The sequence below is a fragment of the Budorcas taxicolor genome, chromosome 10, assembly GCF_023091745.1.
Source record: "Budorcas taxicolor isolate Tak-1 chromosome 10, Takin1.1, whole genome shotgun sequence".
NCBI lineage: Eukaryota > Metazoa > Chordata > Mammalia > Artiodactyla > Bovidae > Budorcas > Budorcas taxicolor.
The window spans coordinates 44,625,946-44,644,296 of NC_068919.1; the positions used below are offsets into that span (position 1 = coordinate 44,625,946).

Sequence of the window (18,351 nt, forward strand, 5' to 3'; positions counted from 1 at the left end):
ATAAGAGAGGGAGCAATCAGTGATGGCTCCCAAAGTTTTTTAGCCAGAGGAAATGGAAGGATAGGGTTGCCATTTATTGAAATGAGAAATTCCACAAGAAGAATAGGTTTGGGTGGGTGTGGGGGAAATGTTGGATTGGGAATTCAGTTTTGAATTTGTTTAATTTGAAATGCCTATTAGTGTCTATATATGGAGAGGTCAAGTGGACAATTACATTTATAAGTTTGGAATTTAGAGGAGAGGCCAGGAGATATAAATCTGGGATCCATCTTCATGTAGAACCCACTATTATACTGATAGTGGGACCAGAATCCAAAGAGAAAAAGGTACATAAATCACTGATTTTTAAAATAAAACTTTTATTTTGTAATAATTTTAGATTTACATTAAATTTGCAGAGATAGCGCAGAGTTCTTGTATGCCCTTCACCCTTGTATGCCCTTCCCTAATATTGCCATCTTAAATAACCATGGTACATTTATTGAAGCTAAAATACGAACATTGGTACATAACTGTTAACTAAAGTCTAGACTTTGTGTGTCATCAGTGTGAGATTACTAATTGTAATATGTGATGAAAGTTAAACATTTTCTGAAGTATCTTCATAGGTTTTTGATTGCTTTTTCTTCTCTCTTTATAGAACTAATGGCTGAAGAGTAAATCAATATGGCAAGTATGGTTCCACCAGTGAAACTGAAATGGCTTGAACACCTCAACAGCTCATGGATTACAGAGGACAGTGAATCTATTGCTACAAGAGAGGGGGTTGCTGTTTTATATTCTAAACTGGTCAGCAATAAGGAAGTAGTACCTTTGCCTCAACAAGTTTTGTGCCTCAAAGGACCACAGCTGCCAGACTTTGAACGTGAGTCTCTTTCAAGCGATGAACAGGACCACTATCTGGATGCCCTTCTTAGCAGTCAGCTAGCACTTGCAAAGATGGTATGTTCAGATTCCCCATTTGCTGGGGCACTTCGAAAACGATTGCTTGTACTCCAGCGTGTCTTCTATGCACTTTCTAATAAATACCACGACAAAGGCAAAGTGAAACAGCAGCAGCATTCTCCGGAGAGCAGCTCTGGTTCAGCAGATGTCCATTCTGTTAGTGAACGTCCTCGGTCAAGCACTGATGCACTTATAGAAATGGGTGTTCGAACTGGTCTAAGTTTATTATTTGCACTTCTGAGACAAAGTTGGATGATGCCTGTGTCGGGACCTGGTCTCAGTCTTTGCAATGACGTTATTCATACTGCAATTGAAGTTGTGAGCTCTTTGCCACCATTATCTTTAGCAAATGAAAGCAAGATTCCACCTATGGGCTTGGATTGCTTATCACAAGTAACAACCTTTCTTAAAGGAGTAACTATTCCCAATTCTGGAGCAGACACTTTAGGTCGTAGATTGGCTTCTGAGTTGCTGCTTGGTTTAGCAGCTCAGCGAGGTTCTTTGCGGTATCTCCTTGAATGGATAGAAATGGCATTGGGGGCTTCAGCAGTTGTAAATTCCATGGAGAAAAGCAAACTACTGTCAAGCCAAGAAGGAATGATCAGCTTTGACTGCTTTATGACTATATTAATGCAGATGAGGCGTTCTTTGGTATGTATAATAAATCTCAGCTTTAAAATTCTTGCCTAACAATTTTGGAAAAGGTCAGCTCAGCTTTTAGTGAATTGTTGGTAACAGTGAACGATTTGAGAATTCTACTGGTGATGTTAGGTTAGTTAAATATTTTACATACTTGGAGTGAAGAAACTTTTATATGTGTTGATGTCAATATGTAATTTAAGGACAGACTAGTTGGTATTATGTTAAGATTTCTGAATCAGGAGTCAGGATTGTAGTTTAAGTTTTATGGCTTCTTGTATGAACTTGAGAAATTCATCTAACTTCGCTGTGTTTTAGCAAACTCAAATGTAAAATGAGGGGCCTTGGCTGGTGAGTATGGAGATCTTTTGACAAAGAAATTGCTAATTTCAAGCTTCTCAATTTTTATTAAATATTTACTATATGCTAAATATTATTCTAGGCCCTAGGGATACAGCAGAGAAAAATGTAGTTTCTTGGATCTCACAGCCTAGTGGGGGAATCAGACAATGCATATAAATTTCAGGTAGTGTGAAGTTCTAAGAATTAAAATAAGGGAGGGAAAGGGAATGCAAAATGATGGACTCAAGCAGAGATTGGGGAGGCGATAGGTGTGGTATTTTAGTTAATGTGGTCAAGAAAGTCTCTGAATTGTGACATTTGAGCAGAGACCTGAATGGAGGGGAGTGATGAACTGAATGTCCTAGATCTGTAATGAATATCTTGTTCATGAATTTAATTACTTGATTATCATAAAAGAACTAACTTTGGATTCCATATTAAAGAATAAACAGTAAAATGCAGTGCAGTATGATCAATTTCAAGAATTTCTGAAATTGAAACTTAATGCTTTTTGAAAACAATAAAAGTTTGAAATAAGAATACAAATTTGGAATATAAAGATTAAAACATTCATAAATTGACTTAATTTCAGTTGGGTGACATTGATCAGCCTTTTTGGTGTCCTTTATCACCAGATATCATATATCATTTAACAAATTTATTTAGTTTATAAAAAATGCATGTAAGTTTCATGTCTTACCCCCTGCCAAAAGTGAAGAGCTCTTGGATTGACAGGAATGTTTCATAAAAAACAGTTATGTTGAATTTGCTTTTAAACTAGGGCATTTAAATTTTCACCTGGCTTATGTTTTGTGCTTGTGAACTGAATAGTAAATATTGGGTCATTTTTTTTTACAAATAATTTTATTGTAAGTACTTGGAGACTCTAGATTATATCTATGAAAATTTGAATTTCTTAATGTTAAATAAAATGTAGACAGGAAAGCATGTGGTGCTTTGCTCCGAATCTGGAATGTTGGAAAGGCCCTATGATTTTTTAATCTAAAGTAGAGACCTAAAGCCAGAGATGTGGTTATCTGAGTAAGAAAGATTTGAGGTAACAACAGTGAAAGGCACTTAGGCCTCTTGTGGTTTCTTATTGAATATTTAAACACGTACTTGCATATCTGTGTTTCTCATTTTATTTCGCAATTCTTAATACTTTCTGGTAACGTTCTCTAAATTTACACCATTTTCAAATATGTGATGCCATTTGATGACCTAAAATAATGTATCTGTTCTTGGTCACATGTTAATATTTCTGTGAGGAGTACTTAATTCTTCATTTTACAGTCCCATTTATTTTCCATTGCCTTTGTCATAAAGAAAAGATGTTAATTATTACACAATCAACTTATATGATTGTGTAATTACCCCTAGTGTATTTCCTTTTTAACCAAAATGCTAAATACCCTGAGTTAGAGGCCTTTTCCCCGCCTTACCCTCTAAACCTTATCCTGCAGTATTGCTCCTTAGTGGGAAGAGAATGCCCAAAGAAAGTTAATTACTTTTCTCTGTATCTGTTTAGCTTCGTTGTCTTTTAGCACGGTGGAAATGTTTGTATGCATATTTGGTTGTGAGTTTAAATTGGCTCTATAAGCTTAAGAAATCTTCATACTAAATATATATACTACCTATGTAATGAGCTTTAATATTCATTTAATTAACGTATAGTATACTATTCCATTCATTTTTTGGATTTTTACTTACTGCTTCCCAGTACCTGGCATAAGGGAAGAAGAGCTCTAACCCTCATTGAGTGCCTGCTACCTACCAGGTGCTTTTTATAAGCAGTGTCTCATTCAATTATCTTGTTAATCTGCAAAGAAGATATTATTTACTGTTATCTTAAGGCTGAAGAAACTGTGGTCGTTATCCAAAGTTACACACCTATTTGTCCAAAGAACTGAAAGTATAGCATGTACTCCTAATTAAGCACGGATGGGCCAGGCACTGTGTTAACCAATTCTTACAACCCCTAGTCTGTTGGCAAAACCCATGTTTTTCTCTGACTACTATAGGGAGCTTTTACACTATTTATGTGAAATAGACTGACTTTTCCCCCCATGAAGGCCTACCTTAAAGTAGATATAAAATACAATAAACTTATTTTATTGCTGGATTTCCAATTTTCTCTCCACTTGACTTCTTTCATTTCTGGACAGAATGTTGTATACACCTACTTTCTTTTCTTCCCCTCCTAGGCTATACCCTTATGTTATAACTTTCTGTTAGGGCTGCTGCTGCTGCTAAGTCGCTTCACTGTTGGGGCTAGGATACCCCAGATAGCTTTCATCAGAATTCTGGGTATATTCTGGGGAAGAATCTTGTATGTTTGATTTATTTTGGCCCTCCAGGAGTCACCACAGGCCTATGTCAGATTGAATTTAATTAAATTTCAGATAGATTTTAGGGAAAAGAGATGGTTATTAACTTGAACTTTGTATATATTATTCTTTCTTGCACAGTGAGTGATAGGATCTGATGCTCTTGGTCTCCAGAATTCATATTTCTTACACTTTACAGTGTTATCAGTTGTTGTTAGTTGAGAACTCATAAAGTATCTAGAGCCTCTGCTGGTATACTGGACCTCATCCTGACCTGATTCTCACTATCTTAAGATTCTCTCCTCATGAGCAGCTGGGATGAAACTTACCCCCAAGCTATTAATAGAAGTTAGAGGGAGAGAAACATAACCATCAATTGAATACCTGGTATGCTTAGTCACTCAGTTGTGTCCAACTCTTTGCGACCTTTTGGATTGTAGCCCACCAGTTTCTTCTGTCCATGGGATTTTTCAGGCAAGAATACTGGAATGGATTCTCATTTCCTTTTCCGGGGTACCTTCCCCACCCAGAGATCAAACCAGCATCTCTTGTGTCTTTTGCTTTGCAGGCAAATTCTTTACTTGCTGAGCAATCGGGAAACTGGTATAAGGCCTTAAAAAAAAAGAGTTCATCCTTAAATTGTATTTACATGTGTGATTCTTACTTAATCTCCACTACCCACACATGCAGTAATTCAGAGATTTGAGTGCAAGTGTGCAAGATAATCATTAACTTATATTTAAATAAAGAGTAGGGAAATAATGTCACTGTATATCCCCACATCCTTAAAAAAATAAACTAAAAATATAAACAGCAATAAAGGCATCTTTGGCCTTTGATACCACTAGGTATTTACTGTGTGCCAGATACTGCTAGGCTCTGGGTTAAAAACATGAATAAGCTTTGTAGCATCCATGCCTTTATCTAGCTTACAGTTTAAGGAAAGAGAGATGCATAGACATTTCATGTTAATGGTACTGGACTGTAGTAGAGGTCTGCATAGGGACAGGTCATGGGACATAGGAGGAAGGCTAGAGGGGAAGGGGCTGAAAATGAAGGGTGCCTAAGTTTAGCTGAAAAGTTAAGAGTTTGCTTGCAAACATGAGGTTTGTGAGTGAGGGAGCTGAAAAAGTCTTCAGGTGAGAGGTTTAGTGTTCACAGAGTGATGAAGGTGTGGGAGAGCAGGCTTCTGGATGTTCATGGTGGAATGGGATGAACTAAGGCTGACAGGCTAGGTGGGGCCATGTATCCCATGCTGTGGGGTTTTGAGCTTAATTCTGTAGGCAGTGGGGAGTCACTGAAACAATTGGAAGAAGAATAAAACCAGATAGCAAGAACATAAGGAAATGTTGTACTCCATCAAGTCTTAATGTTCTTGTCTGATTATCTTATTAATAAAAAGACAGGTGGGGAAAAAATGAAAAGGTATTATGATGGTAGGTAAATAAGAGAAAGGTAATTCAATAAAGACCTGTAAAACCACATATTTTTGTTATTTTAATTTTCCCTGTATCTTTAGACCTTTGAACTTCCTGTTAGTAGTGTATGAATTGTTACACACTTAACATGCTTTATTTCCCAAAATGAAAAATGCCTAGATGTAGCCCTCTTTTTCTGTTATGTAGTATATTTACAAAACACATTAAGAATTCTATACAAAATGGATTTTAGAGATGTCTTTAATCCTAATTGACTGGGGAGGGATTAGTCTCATGCTTAATACTGATTTTGATGGGAGAACAGAAATCAACGACAGTCACTGCAGACAGATTTTGAAGAATTTTTTAAAAGATTGGTTTGGTGCAAAAATATATTAAAGACTTCCTGTGTTTTCTCTTCTTTCTCTGTGTACATCATACAAAATAATGACAATTACTGCTTCCAGTTTTGAGTTCTTTCTATGTATTAAGAACTATGCTACGGATGTTTTATGCATAATTTCAGGTGTTATCACCAACAGCCCCTAAATAAAAGAGGCATTATTCCTGTCTAAGGATAAGGAAACTAATCCTTAAGTCACATTGCCCGTAAGTGATGAAGCATGGATTTAAAGACAGGTCTGTTACTGAAAACCTTATGCTGTTTTCAGTGTTTTCCTTTATACTGTAAACAGGCATAAGAAAACCGATCATTATAGCCGTGGTACCAGCTCCCAAGAAGGTATAGTAAGCTGTTGTTTCTCATCTGCTTTTGGTTTGGTGATTAGTAGAGGTGACCTTTAAAGTGTGGAGTCAGAGATTACAATTTTGTTTTTCCCAGAGGTTCCACACAGCTAATTATGGAATTTGGAGAGGCTGTTCCTTATAGTATTTTCTGGTATAGCCACACCTTATGTGTCTAGGAACTAGGTAATTTTGAACAGCCAGCTTCTGATATAACTCTGAGACCTGCAAGTGGCTCTCCAAAGCCTTACTATTGAAAGTGTGAGCCTCAGACAGCAGCATTGGTGTCACTGGAAGCTTGTTAGAAATGCGGAATCTAAGGCCCCTACCTATATTTACTGAATTGGAATCTGCATTTTAACAATTTCAGGATAATTCATGTTTACATTAAAATTCCAGAAGTACCCCCTTAAGGGATTAGGAGGAAAAATTGATTTGGTAGCAGTAGCTTAGCACCTAATGACCCAGCAGTAAATTAAATAGCCAATATCATTCCTTTCATTACCTAGGAATCATGTTAATTAAAATACGTTGAATTGATAAAATCATATAGTCCTGGAGTTGGATGGGATCTTACAGAGCATGTAGGCCCAAATCCCTTCTACGGTAGAGGATATACTTTTCTATGGTATGTTTGCCAGGTGATCATATAGAATGTATTTTTACAAACAATAGCCTTTGAAATAAAGACATCAATGAAAATTTTACAATTATAGGATTGCTAAATCAGAGAAGGAACTTGATGTTTGTGATGTAAAGATTTAAGAATATAGGAATTTGAGGGAACAGTGCAGGTCAAGTTCACTCTGATTTATCAGTTTTCAGTAAAAGAATGATTTCTGGTCATAACCATTGGGTCCTTTTGTGGAGGAATTGCATAGGAGGAACTGGTTTGGGTGAATGGGGGAAATGTTAGATTGGGAGTTTAGTTTTGAATATGTTTATTTGAGATGCCTGTAAGGTGTCTATAAATGGAGAGTCAAGTGGACAATTACATTAGGCTGTTAGTCCCAGAGAGGAGCTGTGATTCCTCAGCTATGAACTGACTTGAGGGACTTTTGTTATGCCAAAACTAAGGAGGAACAGACTTAACTGCTCTTCTGGTCAGGATCATCAGTTAAGTTGGTTATATGCTGCTTTATTTTTGGAGCAAGTGAACAAGGCAGCCCCAGGGAAATCCAGTATTCTTGCCTGGGAAATCCCATGGATAGAGGAGCATGAAGGGCTACAGTGCATGGGGTCGCAAAGAGTCAGACTCGACCAGGCGACTTTCACTTCACTTCGTTTATTAAACATTGGTCACCCAAAGAGTATGTAATTGACAAAATTCTGCCTCTTTGACTGTTTCTGTGTTAAACCTGTGACCCTTAGAACAAATCACTGTTTAATAAGATAATCAGTGAGGGATTGGTACTTAATTAACTGCTTCACTCAATAGCCACATCTTTTACAATACATAAAAGTTGGTTTCATGATGTAATGTTAGGATTTGATCTTAAAGCACATAATTATATAAACCGTTCTTTAAACGTTTTGTGGACAGTTTAAGTGATTTTAATATATGTCTCTCTCCTTACCGAACTGTATTCCACAATATCTTAATTATAGGGTTCATCTGCTGATCGGAGTCAGTGGAGGGAACCAACCAGAACATCTGACGGCTTGTGCTCACTCTATGAGGCAGCTTTGTGTCTCTTTGAAGAGGTATGTAATAATCATGGCTTTAAATAATCATACATTAAAAGTTGCTTTGTCAAGGAATAAACTGGAAGATTGTGATTGACATATACACACTACTAGATATAAAATAAATAACTTATGAAGACTGACTGTATAGCTCAGGGAACTCTGTAGTGGCCTGTGTGGGAAAAGAGTCCAAAAGGAGTAGATAGATGTATACGTATCACAGATTCACTTTGCTGTACATCTGAAACTAACACAACATTGGAAATCAACTATACTCCAATAAAAATTAAAGAAGAAAAACAAAAAGTTAGTTTGTCTTAAAATGCTTCTGTTTATCCCTTAAAAATAATCCAATTCTGTCTCTGGAAAGGATGCAAAAGAAAGTGGTGTCAATGATTGGTTGCTTCTAGAAAGTGGAGCTGGGGTGTTGTATAGGGGGTGGGAAGGAGACATATTTGTCAATGCATACCCTTTTATTCATTTTGGACTTTGTATAAGGTGCATTTTTTTAATTTAAAAATTTATTATTAAAACAGATAAGAAACACAAACATGTGCCTAAATGGAATTATTATAAAACAAATAGCCTTTTAATCTGTGCTCAGGAAAGAAAGAAAACTTTACCAGCAACTCTAGAAACCCTTTCATGTCCTGGTCATTATCCCTTTCCTCCTTCTCCAAAGAACCACTATCCTGAAAGTAGTCACTTCCTTGGATTTCTTTATAGTTGTGTGCATCCCTAGACACCATAGTTCAGTCTTGTCTAGCTAAAAAAAATCATGTGTATATGTTTATCTTTTCCTTCAATGTATTTGTTCAGGGACCTGGACTTTTTAGGTTGTAGAATTTCCTACCATCTGGATTTTGTTAATTGATTACTCATAATACAGTTGCTATGTATTTCTTGTATTTTGACAGGTGAATCTAGAGATTTGATCTGTTCCAGGTTTGATCCCTTTGGCAAGATCATACATGGTGTTGTGATCTTTCATCTGGTTGTCTCTCTTTTTGTAGTACTAGCAACCCTGAATTCTTAATGATCAGATCTATTAATTCATTGGTGCTTGGTTGCAAAATGGTACTATTCTAATTATATCTTTCATCTTTCAGTTGTTAGTTGGAATATTTTCATGAAGAGATGATTCCCTTATTGACTGTTTGGTTACCTTGTGACAGTTCAAACAGGAAAAGCAGAATAAATGTTTGATTCAAAAAAAAATTTTAACACTAATTTTTATTTACTAGTTTTCAGTTTAATGAACTGGTCTTCTGTCATCCTTCAAGCTTGACCAGTTGATTTCACTTGAAAAATACTATTACAAACTCAGATTTAAACCTATTCAAGTTTTACTTCACTGAATTATCATCTGTAGTGAAGCTGGTACTATCTTATCTTCGGCCAACAGTCTTTCAGGGTAATAGTCTCTTCCGGGTGGTTCCCAAGTTCTTTTAACACAGACCTAATAATCTTTGAGGAGAACGCAATGGCACCCAACTCCAGTACTCTTGCCTGGAAAATCCCATGGATGGAGGAGCCTGGTGGGCTGTGGTCCATGGGGTCGCTAAGAGTCGGATATGACTGAGTAACTTCACTTTCACTTTTCACTTTCATCCATTGGAGAAGGAAATGGCAACCCACTCCAGCGTTCTTGCCTGGAGAATCCCAGGGACGGGGGAGCCTGGTGGGCTTCCGTCTATGGGGTCACACAGAGTCACACACGACTGAAGCGACTTAGCAGTAATCTTTGATAGCTTCCTTGCTAACTGACCCATCAAATTGTTCTGAACTTAAGATGGACTCATCTTACACATTTCTTGATCTGGATCTGCAGCTAGCTAGCTATTTCTCCATAAGCCTTGGTTTCTTTTGGTGGAAAATAGTATTTTAGGATCACAATCAGGGTGCTCATCACTACTGTGTCAGTGTTATTTTTCTAGGCTCTTACAGTAGAGCCAGGAAGCTTGTTTGTGTGTGTGTGTGTCTGTGTGTGTGTACATGTGTGCGAGTATTTAAAGCTAATAGCATACCTCTTTAGTTGACACTTTCAATTTCTGGGCTATAGAATTTTTACTTACCTTTTTCTATGTTACAGTTATCTCTCCTTTCTTTCAAAGTAAGAACATCAGTTTTCAAGGTACAGGGATGTAAAATTAGAATATCCTGTAATTATTTATTTTGGTCACATAGTATGGCACATAGAGTAATCCTCAAATAAGACAAATACTACCATTATATGTTTACTAAAAAATGCTTTTTACATATGATTTCCCCATTTCTTGTAGTTGTATTATACATACATACTCAGAGCATGCATAACTCTGTGATATAACTCTCACTTAGTATGAGTTCTATAAATAACTACATCTTTAATGCTCACTGCCAGTTTCTCTTAATGTCTCTCTATTCTTTTTAGTTGTCTGAAGCTTATTCTCTAGTAGAATCCTCAGTAAAGAATTATGGAAAAGATTCTCTTAGTTCTTACATGTTAATTGCTATGCTTTTTATACTTAAAAGTCACTTTCCAGAAGAGAGAAGATAAAATCTTTGGCTCACATTTTCTTTCCTTCTACTTCTTATCCATTTTTTTCTGTCATAAACCTTTGCTGCTGAGGTCTGAAGATAATCTGATTTTCTTTCATATGTTTATGAGTCACATGCTTGTTTTGCTGAGAAGCCCAAAGGATCTCTTCGGAAGAAATCGGTAATTTTGCTAGAATACATCATGATGTTATCCATTTAGGGTTGATATTCTAGAGATGTGAAGATTTCAATATGTAGTCTGAAATCTTTTTTATTTCAGGGAAGTTTCCATAAATTATTGTTTTTAGTACTATTTTTACTCTTTTTTTATTTGGTTCTCTTCTAGGACTCCTGTTGCTTATTTGTTGGATCTTTGCCTAACTAGTAATTCTCACGTTTTCTTTAATACTTTTTATATGATTTTCATTTCTTTTTTATTTCTAAACAACTTGTATCCTTTTAATCTTTTGTTGCTCTTACGATATTATCTTTTCTATTTATTTCCTCTCAGATTCCCTGTAGTTTACTCATTTCCAAAATGATGTTTTTTCTTTTATTTCTAATTCTTTTTTGAGTCTGTCACCTTATTCTTGAACAAGTCTATTTCAGATTTGTGCTTTTCTTTCATGTCTTGTTTCATTTTCTCAATCTCTTTAGCTGGCTTTGAAATAGGTTACAGTTTGATATGTCTTGTGGGCAGTTCTCTTCTGGCTTGCTTTTATTTGAAAGTAGTGATGTTATTCTGTCTCTTCCCTCCCCCGCTCCCCCCAATAATAGCTTCATATGGAATTTGACCTTTGAACTTTTCTGTTGCTTATTTTTATGAAAAATTTGTTTTATTTTCCTAAATTTTTAGAATGGGATAAGATTCAAGGTAGCTTTTCTAAATCCAAAGACTCCCTTCCTCTATTATTTTTATGTAATATTATAAAAAAAAAGAAGTAAGATGGTTTCCAGCATATTTCCCTCCCCACCTTTTATCTTAAGCTTCTCTCTTTTCTCTCTGTTGTTCCCATTCTGCTAAACTTTTATTCCACTCCTAGTGTTTCTGCTTTGCATGAGGGCTGTATTCTGGAAGGGAGTACTGGCTTGTCAGTTTCAAGAGGTCACCGAATTAGATTGCTCTAGCTTCTTGCAGACTTCTCATGGATCCTTTGTACTTAACTGCTTTTTAGAGAGGGCAAAGCTCTTCCCAGTTGCAGCTGCTTAGATTGGCTCCCTGTTCTTTCTGGTGAGTACTGGGTTGGTTGTTTTGGGCCTTTTTCTTACTCTTCGATCTGTCAGATATTCTCTGGCTTCCTCCTGTACAGATATATTACTGTGCACATTCTGTGTTTGGTAGTGGTTTGTTTGCACCTGCTCATATTTTGGAGTTATTGGAACTATGTTTGTCTAGTTTTATTGTGAATGTTAAGCATGAGTTTGGAGTTTTGCCTTCTTTTTGTTCTATGCAGTGATTCCATGTTTGGAAAACTACATTCCTGCTGCTGTTGTCATCTTCCTAGAATTCTTCCCACCCTGTAGTTGTTTTTAAAAAACATTTCTAAGTCTTTTGAATAAATTTTTTTTACTTCCTCCCCCATTCCCTCTACTTCTTCCTCTCTTTCCCGCTTTGCTCTCCTTCTGTCTCTCTTCCCCTCTCCTCTTCCCTTCCCCTTCTCCTTCCCTGTCCCCTCAACTTCTCCTCCTCTTTCTTTTTTGTGGGGGTCAGGGAAGGAGGGCTATGATTTTTTAAGCCCTATTATAGAATGGTAATCCATCCAGTATATAATGGGCCTCCCCTGTGGCTCAGATGGTGAGGAATCTGCCTGCAATGCAGGAGACCCAGGTTTGATCCCTAGGTCAGGAAGATCCTCTGGAGAAGGTAATGCAACCCATCCCAGTATTCTTGCCTGGAGAATTCCATGGACAGAGAAGCCTGGCTGGTTACAGTCCATGGGATCGCAAAGAATTGGATACAGCTGAGTGACTGTCACTTCACTTCACTTCAGTATATATTCCAAGACCCCCAATGGATGCCTGAAATTGTAAATAGTACCAAACCCCATAAATACCATGTTATTTCCTATATATACATATCTATGTTAAAACTTAATTTATAAATTAGGTACAATAAGAGAACATCCAAATTGCTAGCATAGCTCCTCTTGGACTTTGGGGCCATTATTAAGTAAAATAAGGATTACTTGAACACAGGTACCGAAATACTGGCAGTTGAGCAGATTACCAGATGGCTACTAAGTGACTAATGGGTGAATAGTTTATGTAATGTGGCTATGCTGGACAGAGGGATGATACTCAGAACAGTATGCAATTTAACATTTATGAATTATTTATTTCTGGAATTTTCCATTTAATGTTTTCAGATGACAGTTGACTGCTAATAACTGAAGCCACAAAAAAGTGAAACTGTGGGAAAAGGGAGACTACTGTAATAGATCTTGAGATAAATTCTAACTTACTTGAGCCCATAATCCTTAATTTGGCAGCAGAATTTCAGATCTTTTATTAGGGACTAACAGCCTTTATTTATGCACATTTTGTGTGTTCTCAGAACTCTCTTGGTGTTCACTGAAAATTATTTGACACACATATTCTCTTGTTTTTGGGTACTATTTAAAGGTTCTGACTGAAATTACTCTATACCTTCCCGTTTAATGGTCTGGTGATATAATATATTGGCTTTTAAAGATTCCTCTTTTATTTTGCTTGATTCAGAAAAAAAAAACCAATAAATAAATAAAAAGCTTTAAAAAGCAGTCAACAAATTGAAAACTACTGTAGTCAGAGATAATATCTTTATTGTATGGGATTCATACAGGTCAATAAAAAATCCACTGAGCTCTAATAAATGAATGGATGCAAATTAGTGGTAAGCAAATAGTTGGGAAAATTTTAGTTCTGGTGATAATAAGGAACTGTGAAGTTAAAAGAATGCATCCTCTTTTTCCCCAGTGAACTTTTCAAAAAAATGTGAAGCGTAATAGTTACTGGTATGAATGCACTGAGACTGGTACTCTTACATAGCCCTATTCATTGGTTAGGGAAACTGATGACAACCCTGGTTCTATGCTTTTGGCAGGGTTTTGAGGAGAGAGGAGGGGAGAGGAGAAGCCTGAATTTTTATAAAGCATTATGAATGGCAATAGACTTTACCATTATATTCAACACAAATGGTAAATAAGCCATGATTTTTTATATAGCTATATCTATATATACATATAGATGTACATATATAGATAATGTATATATAGATTGTATATAATATATATACAATGTATATATAATGTATGGATGGACAATGTAGATAATATATATACAATTATATATAATATATATAGAGATAATGTAGATAGATTATATAGATAATATACATATAGATATATACATGTATGTGTATATATATATATATAATGGCCCAGAGCAATTCAACACTTACGTATGTATCTACACATATCTATATATGTATAGATATATATATACACATAGGTATATACACATAGATATACATATATACCTATGTGTGTATATATATATATGTACATATATACATGTATAGATATGTGTAGATACGTGTGTGAGTGTTGAATTGCTCTGGGCCATTATTGTTTTTAGGGAAGCCCTCATTTTATTCATAATATCATAACACCAGTTACAAAGGCAATTTGGTATGGTATGTTTTAGGAATCATATGATTGTTGTCATTTTTTGCATATAATAGTCCCATTTCTGAGTTTCTCTACTAAGGAAAGTAATTAAACATGTAGCAGCAGCTATATTCTTAAAAATGGCTTATATAACTAATAAGTAGAAAGAATCTGAATGTCCTTTTGAAGGAAAATGCTTAAGTAAATTGTGATTTTTACATCAGATGAAGTATTGTTGGTTCAATTATGAAGACTAGGTAGACAAAGAAAATTCTGTATGGTCATTTTGTGTCATCATTTGTATATCCACTGTGATAACTGTTGAAAAGCATATATATGCAGAACTCTGGAAGGACATATATAAAAAAAAGGTAACATATATTAAGGTGATGGGATTATTAAAGGTGCAGTTTTTCTTGTTTTTCTATAGTACTGTTTTATGCGTTAATAAAATATTTAGGTAGAAAAGTTGATTGTGTCTTCTCCTCCCCATTTTTGCCATGTTTGTTAATATCCTTTAGTGATTTTTTTCTGTAGGAGTAGATAATCTAGCCATCTGTGTTTAAGATTGGATGTGTTGTTCTTAGGTTATTTGAGCAGTTGAGATAGTTTTAGAAGAAAGAAAGTCAACAATTTCAGAGAATATTTATAAAAATATCTATACTAAAAATGTCTTAAGTGTTCATTGCATATTTCTTATTTTAATAGGTTTGCAGAATGGCTTCTGATTATTCAAGAACATGTGCTAGCCCTGATAGCATTCAGACTGGTGATACTCCCATTGTTTCAGAAACCTGTGAGGTTTATGTTTGGGGGAGCAATAGCAGCCATCAGTTGGTAGAAGGCACACAGGAGAAAATACTACAACCCAAACTGGCTCCTAGTTTCTCTGATGCTCAGACTGTGAGTTCTCTGCATATTTTACAAATTGGTAGATGACAGAGATTGCTTTAAATAATGTTATGAGTGGGATTTTGGGGGGTTTTGTTTTTATGAGTGAATGTCCTTGCTTGTTTTCTTATCTGTATTGTTTCTATACTATACTGCATCAGTTTTTGCATTTTTATAGAAAAAATATTTTAAGTCCCTCATTTTCCTAACAGTATTTCCAAGTTTTAAAAAATCAAATTTGCATCAAGAGTTTCAAAAAGAATTATGAATGTCAACAGACTTACCATATATTCAACACAAATAGTAAATAAGACTAGGTAAAAATTAGAATTTTCCTTTTGCCATATTGGCATTTCATTTTCTTATTGTGATCATTTTTTACCTTAGTAGCTACCTTTTAGGCAAATTGGAACTTTCTATATTTTTATTAAAATATATGTTTTTCTTAAATGAATTTAGAATAAATATTACATGGTTCTGCTTACAATGGACCTTAAGGAATTACAGGAAAATTTTACTTCTTTCCCTTCACCAGTTATATTGGAGGAGGCTAAAACATTTACTTTGTTGTTTTGTTGAACCAAAACTGGATAGATAACCTGAAAAGATAAAATATACATTAATTTGAGTTAACAATGAAGTCAATATGAATAGGCCATTAATAATGTTCTTAATTTTTCTGTTTACTTCTTAATCTCTGTGGAGATGCATTTCTACTTTAAAAGATTTCCTTTGAGCTTCTTTGGTAAGATAAACTTTAATATTATACTTTGATTCTCACAGAAGCATTTTATATCTGATTCTGTTTGTTTATAGATTGAAGCTGGACAATACTGCACTTTTGTCATTTCTACAGATGGCTCTGTCAGAGCTTGTGGTAAAGGCAGCTATGGAAGACTAGGCCTTGGTGACTCTAATAATCAGTCTACTTTAAAAAAGTTAACATTTGAGCCTCACAGGTCCATTAAAAAGGTCTCATCTTCTAAAGGATCTGATGGTCATACTTTAGCTTTCACTACGGAAGGAGAAGTCTTCAGCTGGGGAGATGGTGATTATGGGAAACTGGGACATGGAAATAGTTCAACACAGAAATATCCCAAGCTTATTCAGGGCCCTCTGCAGGGAAAGGTATGTGCCTTCTTTTTGGATTTAAAAATAATTAGTTGCACTGGTACTCATGATTGCTATAATAGACAATACCTTTCAGATTTTGGTGTATTCTGAGGTAGCCCCCCTCCTAGCCCTTTGGCTTATCTTTTGTATGTCTGCTTGATGCTTTACAGCACACTTTCACATATAGTTTTAAATTTTAATTCTTCTAACAGCCTTATTAAAGCAATTATTATTTTCATTTTACAGAAGGAAACTGAGAATCATCTATTTCATAAATATTTATCTAGTACCTTACATGGGATTCCCTGGTGGCTCAGACGGTAAAGCGTCTGCCCACAATGTGGGAGACCTGGGTTTGATCCCTGGGCCGAGAAGACCCCTTAGAGAAGAAGATGGCAATCCATTCCAGTACTCTTGCCTAGAAAATTCAATGGATGGAGGAGCCTGGTGGGCTACAGTCCATGGGGTCGCAAAGAGTCAGACACAACTGAGCAACTTCACTTTCTTTTCCAAGTGCCAGGCAGTGTTTTAGGCATTTGACATATAATAGTGAACAAAAGGGGCTTCCCTGGTAGCTCAACTGGTAAAGAATCTGCCTGCAATGCAGGAGACCCTGGTTCAATTCCTGTGTTAGGAAGATCCTCTGGAGAAAGTGTTCTTGGGCTTCACTGGTGGCTCAGATGGTACGGAATCTGCCTGCAATGTGGGGGATCTGGGTTTGATCCCTGGGTTGGGAAGATCCCCTGGAGGAGGGCATGACAATCCACTCCGGTGTTCTTGCCTAAAGAAGCCCCGTGGACAGAGGTACTTGGCAGGCTACAGTCTATGGGGTTGCAAAGAGTCAGACACGACTGAGTGACTAAGCACAGCACAGTGAACAAAAGAGACAAGATTCTTACTCTCGTGGATCTTTAATCTGTGGGCTGGAGATAATAAGTAAGCAAACATATAAAGTAATTTCAAATAATGGTAAAGAAAAATTGAGTAATGTAACAGATACTAACTTTGATGGGGTGTGATACTAGATAATGAGATCAGAGGGTTCTCTTGTAGTAAATGGCATTTTAACAAAAAACTTAAATGAGGCATTAAAAGTGGTTAAGTAAGTTTCCCAAGGTCATACACAAATAATTAGCACCATTGGAAATTGAATCTAGAACTCCTCTTTTTCTCTTTCACCTTTCCTTAAACAAATGAAGTCATTTTCCTAACTTAAAATTATATGCAATTTTGTAAGTTCCTCCATTTTAAGATTGCATTTTATCTATGAATATTTTCTTTTATAAAAACCTTTAAAATTTAAATTTTATTTTATACCAGAATTAAAAGTGGGATACTTTCATGGGAGTTTGTCTGACAAGGTTGGCCATCAAATGAATTCTCAGTTCAGTTTAGTTGAGTCACTCAGCCTTGTCCGACTGTTTGCGACCCCATGGACCACAGCACACCAAGCCTCCCTGTCCATCACCAACTCCTGGAGTCCACCCAAACCCATGTCCATTCAGTCGGTGATGCCATCCAACCATCTCATCCTCTGTCGTCCCCTTTTCCTCCTGCCCTTAATCTTTCCCAGCATCATGGTCTTTTCAAATGAGTCAGCTCTTCGCATGAGGTGGCCAAAGTACTGGAGTTGCAGCTTCAAAATCAGTCCTACCAATGAACACCCAGGACTGATCCTCTTTGGGATGGACTGGTTGGATCTCCTTGCAGCCCGAGGGACTCTGAAGAGTCTCTTCCAACACCACAGTTCAAAAGCATCAATCCTTTGGTGCTCAGCTTTCTTTATAGTCCAGCTCTCAATCCATACATGACCACTGGACGAACCATAGCCTTGACTAGGCGGACCTTTGTTGGCAAAGTAATGTCTCTGCTTTCTAATATGCTGTCTTGATTGGTCATAACTTTTCTTCCAAGGAGTAAGCGTCTTTTAATTTCATGGTTGCAGTCACCATCTGCAGTGATTTTGGAGCCCCCCAAAATAAAGTCTGACACTGTTTCCACTGTTTCCCCATCTCTTTCCCATGAAGTGATGGGACCAGATGCCATGATCTTTGTTTTCTGAATGTTGAGCTCTAAGCC

The 18,351-nt window shown here is 36.3% G+C and overlaps 2 protein-coding genes across 2 annotated transcripts in view; one reads left to right on the forward strand and one right to left on the reverse strand.

The window, feature by feature from the left end:
• SNX1 (sorting nexin 1) overlaps window positions 1–18,351 on the reverse strand; it is a 587,700-nt gene that overhangs the window by 356,439 nt on the left and 212,910 nt on the right. The gene's annotated exons all lie outside the window — the stretch shown is intronic.
• Window positions 1–18,351, forward strand: part of HERC1 (HECT and RLD domain containing E3 ubiquitin protein ligase family member 1) — a 209,468-nt gene that overhangs the window by 52,453 nt on the left and 138,664 nt on the right. Inside the window, exons 2-5 of the mRNA XM_052646182.1 lie at window positions 641–1,596; window positions 8,024–8,119; window positions 14,977–15,171; window positions 15,976–16,287. Of these exons, the coding sequence (XP_052502142.1) occupies window positions 667–1,596; window positions 8,024–8,119; window positions 14,977–15,171; window positions 15,976–16,287 (1,533 nt within the window). The 5' untranslated portion in view covers window positions 641–666. The remainder of the gene's footprint in view (window positions 1–640; window positions 1,597–8,023; window positions 8,120–14,976; window positions 15,172–15,975; window positions 16,288–18,351) is intronic.